Source organism: Trichechus manatus, unplaced genomic scaffold (genome assembly GCF_000243295.1).
Source record: "Trichechus manatus latirostris isolate Lorelei unplaced genomic scaffold, TriManLat1.0 scaffold00031, whole genome shotgun sequence".
Lineage (NCBI taxonomy): Eukaryota > Metazoa > Chordata > Mammalia > Sirenia > Trichechidae > Trichechus > Trichechus manatus.
Window position 1 is genome coordinate 21,245,536 of NW_004443967.1, and position 5,499 is coordinate 21,251,034.

At 61.9% G+C, this 5,499-nt stretch overlaps 1 protein-coding gene across 6 annotated transcripts in view; it reads left to right on the top strand.

The window, feature by feature from the left end:
• The window catches only part of JAKMIP3 (Janus kinase and microtubule interacting protein 3), a 48,435-nt gene that overhangs the window by 29,791 nt on the left and 13,145 nt on the right, over positions 1-5,499 (top strand). For 4 of the 6 annotated variants that reach the window (XM_004374939.1, XM_023729906.1, XM_004374941.1 and 1 more), the window contains 5 exons: positions 695-778; positions 1,967-2,029; positions 3,993-4,091; positions 4,967-5,068; positions 5,364-5,417. In XM_004374939.1, coding sequence (XP_004374996.1) covers positions 695-778; positions 1,967-2,029; positions 3,993-4,091; positions 4,967-5,068; positions 5,364-5,417 — 402 coding nt within the window. Of the gene's footprint in view, positions 1-694; positions 779-1,966; positions 2,030-3,992; positions 4,092-4,966; positions 5,069-5,363; positions 5,424-5,499 lie in introns of all 6 variants that reach the window. The other 2 variants (XM_023729903.1, XM_023729905.1) reach the window with 1 other exon arrangement.

Genomic DNA, 5,499 nt, shown 5'->3' on the forward strand with positions numbered 1-5,499 from the left:
GTGGATGTGTGAGTGTATATGTATGAGTGTGTTTGCGTGTCTGAGTGGATGTGTGAGTGTATATGTATGAGTGTGTTTGTGTGTCTGAGTGGATGTGTGAGTGTGTGAGTGCATGTGAGTGTGTGTGTGTCTGTACGTCTGTGTGAGGATGTGTGAGTGACTGTGTATGTATGTGTGTGTGTGTGTACGTCCATGTGTGATGATATTTGAGTGAGTGTATATGTATGTGTGTGTGTGTGTGTGCGCGTGGATGTGTGAGTGTACATGTATGTCTGTATGTGAGTGTGTGTGTCTGTAGGTCCGTGTGTGAGGGTGTGTGAGGGTGTCGTTCCCACTGAGGTGTCATCCTCACCACAAGAGACAGACAGAGCCCCTGGCCAGCACCCAGCCGAGCTCACAACAGGGACTTGGTGGTTCTCACTGGCGGCTGAATCCTGTAATCTAGGATTTTACCTCAGGATCCCTCAGAATTAGTGCACAGCTTCCCCCAGAATCTGAGCGAGACCGTTGCTTCAGGCAGGCCTTCAAACGCCTCCTTTCTGTGAAGCGTTTCTTCCAGAGGAGTCGGTTAACGGCCACTTGTGGATGAGATGAACCAGAGGCAGAGCCCCCCGCCCCGAGACATCCCCGTCCATGAGCGCCTGTCCACACCCGGCTCATAGAGAAACTTTGCCGTCTCTCCTCCCATCCACAGACCCGCGAGCAGCTCCAGGCAGAAGTGCGGCGCTCCCAGACGCGCATCGAGGACTTGGAGAAGGCGCTGGCCGAGCAGGGGCAGGTGAGGGCGCAAGGAGACCCTGGGGGGCTGCCAAGTGTCCTCCTGGAGCAGGGCAGCGAATGTGGGTGTGCACATGGCACACATGACTTGCCTGCACCCTCGAGGTCAGCACACTGAGCCAACTTCACCCCAGTGTGTTCAGCTTCCACATGGGAAAGTGCCCTGACGGTCCAGACAGCACTTTCCAGGCTCAGCATCTGTCTGTCCAGGAGGCCACCAGCAGGTCTTAGTAGGTGTGTGTTGACTTGTGCATGGACAGATGGACAAGAGAAGCACAAGTGTTGGCCACGTTGCTGAGGTCCTGTACCGATGTGTGATCCCCAGAATCCGTGTAACCGGGTTTGATTTGCACCGCCAGGGCTGCCTCGAACACGTCTGGGGCTGCCTTGCACACGGGCCATGGGGACAGTGCTTCTGGAGTCCAGCCCTGCATGGCCTTGTGGACAATGTGGCAGCTTGTCCCTGCCCTAGAGAACAAAGGCCCTGAGGCCCGAGTCAGTGTTTGAGGCCGTTTCACAGATGTTGCCATCACGTGGTTTATGCTGGAAAAAAAGGGGCCAAGGTGGTTGGGAAACGAGGGGTGGGGAGGAAGAGGAAGAAAAAGAGGAGGGGAAGAGGAAGAAGGGGAGGAAGATGAGGAGAAGGAGGAAGAGGAGAATGCAGCTCCCTTCACCTGGAGAAGCAAGTCTGTCAGACAAGGGAAGGACAATGCAGATTGCTGCAGAGGACCAAGGTCAGTGTCTGAGCGCCAGCTTTCTGGCCGACACTGTGCTTTAGACTCCGAACGCCACCCATGGCGGGAAGGCCACAAGAGCTCAGGACGGAAGAGACGTGAGCCCAGGAGGCGGACGCCATCCAAGGCCTGCCCTTGAGGCGGGCCATGGAGGCACCCACACACTGTACAGAAGAACGCAGGTCTGACCCCTGACCTCGGGTCCACACGTGCAGTGGACCAGGAAGCCTGCAGTGACGGCAGCTCTCCCGCTGGGCCCAGGCTCCTTGCTCTTCCAGCTCTCGGCTCTCATGGGTCAGCACCCTCAGGGCCATCTGGAGCGTGACGTCCACCGGGCCAGTGGGCCCTGGGCACCTCATCTTGGGAGCTGATGGGGTGCCAGGTGGGTCCTGCTGGAGCTCTGAGGGCAGATGTTCCTCTGCAGTGTGTTCGTTTCTTTGTCTTCCGTTTTCAAGGACATGAAGTGGATTGAAGAGAAGCAGGCCCTGTACCGCAGAAATCAAGAGCTTGTGGAGAAGGTATGCCCCGGGCCCCGTCTGAGTCTGGGTGCCCACTGGGTCCAGGCTCCCTGAAGGCCCATGAAAATGTGGGGACCCTGAGGTGCCGGGTGGGGTGGGGGCTCGGGTAGGGTCCCTGACCATCGGGTCAGAGGCCCTTCTGTGCCTCGCTCTCTGCGGGGGCCTGTCAGTGGCTCTGGGTTGGCCTGCTCTCCTCTCTGCCTCTGGGGGTGACGACGGCCTGGAAGGGGCCCTGGGGACTGGGTCCCGTGCACAGTCCTGCCTCTGCGGGCTTCTTAATTCATGCTGTTTGCGGTGTGTGTGTGGTGAGCGTGATGCTGGGAGAGTGGACTTCAGAGCCACCAGAATCACCCAAGCTGAAAGCCTGGCTGGGTCAGCGCCTGCATCTACCCAGGTTCGTTTCAGAGGGCACTTGGCTCTCAGGGAAGACTTCCTTAAGAGTCTGCATGGAAGGCCTGGGTGTCTGTTTCTGTCCCTGCTGGGCAGCTGGGAGTGCGGTCCTGGCTAACCCAGCAGCCAGCTCACTGAGGGGCTCTCGGCTCCTGGACATTGTCCCTGTCACCCCCAACGCTAACTTGCCTGGTCAGAAAGCATGGTGGACAGCTGGCTGTTCTCACCAATGGCCTCAGCTTCTGCCTGGAGGACCCCCACACCTTCACTGGGGTGTGCAGTCAGGGTGGGGCAGAGTCCCCTCTCCATCACGGCCTCCCCTAGTGGGGCGCCTCCTTCTGCCAAGGTGGGGGCAGGTGATCACAGCACTGAGACGACAGGGCAGATGAAATCTGGGTGGGCCGAGCTCACCCCAGTTGGGGGGATAGGACCCCAGGACTGTTTGAGCGGGTCGTGTGCAATGGGGGGTGCTGGGTAGAGTCCAGAGGCAGAAAGGCCCCAGGCCTGAGAGTTGTTCAGGCGGCAACAGTTCTGCCACCTCTCACCAGCAGCTGGCGGTCACCTCGTGCCCTGGCAGAGAGGGGCTGAGGAGGCGGTGCCCCCACCTCAGTGGGCAGGGTGGCTGCAGGCAGGCAGGAGCCTTCCAGAAGCCAGGACGGTCATGATCTGGACACAAGTAGCTTGGCCTGCTGTTCCAGCCCGGCAGCCCCACCCCAAACCCTCGCACACTGTGGGTGGTGCTCTGGGTCGGGTCCCCTGTGAGCACTGGGCCTCCCCGTGGGCCGCCTGCACGTACCTCAGCACAGGAAGACTGAGTCCATGGCACTCATGCGCTCCCCGGGGCCTGTGCTCTGGCCTCGAGGGACCCTGGGCACCTGCCTGCTCTCAGGTGCTACCCCATGCTCACCCAGGGCCTGTGCTCCTGGGTGCATCTTGACCCACCCCCCGAGCATCAGAGCTGTCCCTGAGTCACCTGAGCTCCTTTCAGTGGGATGGGCTGAGCCGCTTCCCTTCGCTGGGCCATCCTGGGGCCATTTTCCCCGTCCGTCCGCCCGCTTGGGGCTGGCATTTTCCTGGCACCTCTGGATGGTGCGGGCCCCACGCATGGCGCTCACGCATCGTGGTCCCATGTAAACAGCCCCTTAGAGCAAAGGCGATGCCAGAGGAGCCGGGCACCATGCACGGGGCCCAGGTGGTGGAAACACCCTCAGTGCTGGGCCAGCGTGAGTGCCAGAGACCCCGCCTTGGGCTCTGGTGTCCAGCGAGGCCCAGAGTCGATGGGGACATTTTCCTGCCTTTGCCCCCAGTGGGCACCTTCTCCCCTCCCCCACCCCTGCCTAGATGGCTGGGGTGCCCTCAGGGCTGCCTCCGGACCTCTGGACCTGCCCACTGTACTGACCCTGGGGTTCAGCTGAGGGATGGAGAGAGGGTCCCCCCAGCCTCATGAGACACGCTCAAGGACACAGGCTGTGGGAGGGCTCTCGGGGCTGCTGGGGGCTGCTGGGGGCCAGTGCCGTCCCCACGGGGTAGGAGACTCTGGCTGCTCTGACACCGACGACCTCTGGTCTCACAGATAAAGCAGATGGAGACAGAGGAAGCACGGTTGAAACACGAGGTCCAGGACGCCAAAGACCAAAACGAGCTGCTGGAGTTCCGGATCCTGGAGCTTGAGGTGCACGTGTGCTGCGGGCACGGGGGGGCTGCAGCGGGCTCCCACCTCCACGCTGCGGGCACGGGAGGCCATGGTGGGCTCCCATCTCCACACTGCAGACATGAGGGGCCACAGTGAGCCCCCACCTCCACGCTGTGGGCACGGGGGTCCGCAGCGGGCTCCCACCTCCACAATGCGAACATGAGGGCCTGTGGTGGGCCCCCACCTCCACACTTTAGGAATGAGGGGCCCAGATGAGTCCCCCCCCACAATCCTTTGCACCAGTCCCTGGGGAGCACTCTGTGGGAATGCAAGCATCATGGATGGCCATCCCCTGGGGCTCATCATATGTTCCCAGGCTTATATGGCCCCCCCAACCTGAGCCTCTCACCTGAGCCTCCCTGAAGGGTGAGGGTGGAGACTGGGCATGAACTCAGCCACCTGCCCAGGACCACACAGCCGGGGTGATGGTGCCAGGCTCCCTCGAGGCCATGCGCAGGGTCACCCTGCCCTTCCGATCTGGGGAGCCCTGCTTCCAGCCCTCCTGGGGTCTACGCCGAGGGTCATCCTGCCCTTCTGGGCTGGGGAAACTTGCTCCCAGGCCCCCCTGGGGTTTATGGCCAGGGTCACACTGCCCCTCCAGTCTGGGGAGCCCTGCTCCCAGGCCCCCTGGGGTCCATGCTCAGAGTCACCCCACCTCTCCAGTCTTGGGGAGCCCTGCTCCCATTGGTACATCTGCACAGGGGCTGAGCTCTCAGGAACACCCGGCTGACCCCACGCGTGGCGTCAGCCCCTGTGTCTCCACCCTGCTCCCTGGCCACCCTGGGCCAGCCCCCTAGAGGAGGAGACAGGGCAGCCACCACCCACCCATGCCCAGCCTCTGTCCCTTGTCCCAGGAGAGAGAGAGGAAGTCGCCCGCCATCACCTTCCACCACGTGCCCTTCGTGGAGGACGGAAGGAGCCCTCTGCAGGTGTATTGTGAGGCCGAGGGCGTGACGGTAAAGCCCTCTGGCATCCCCTCCCAGCCTTCTAGCTGCACTTACCCAATTCACCCACCAGCCACCCACTGCACTCACCCTGCTCTCACCGCCCCCACCGCCCCATCTCCCAGCCATGCTCACCTCATATGCCCCCCAGTCTCCCACACTCACCCCATTCACCCCCCCAGCTGCCTGACCGCACTCACCCTGTTCTCACCTCCCCCCAGTCTCTGTCTCCCAGCCGTGCTCACCCCCTGCACCGCCCCTCCAGTCTCCAGCTGCATCACCCACTCTCCCCTCTCTCCCCCGCCAGGACATCCTGGTCTCAGAGCTAATGAAGAAGCTCGACATCCTGGGCGATAACGCCGTAAGTGTATGTTGCTCTCCTGACTTGTGCATGCCCACGCCCACAGAGCCCAGGCCCGCAGAGCCCACGCCCTCAGAGCCCA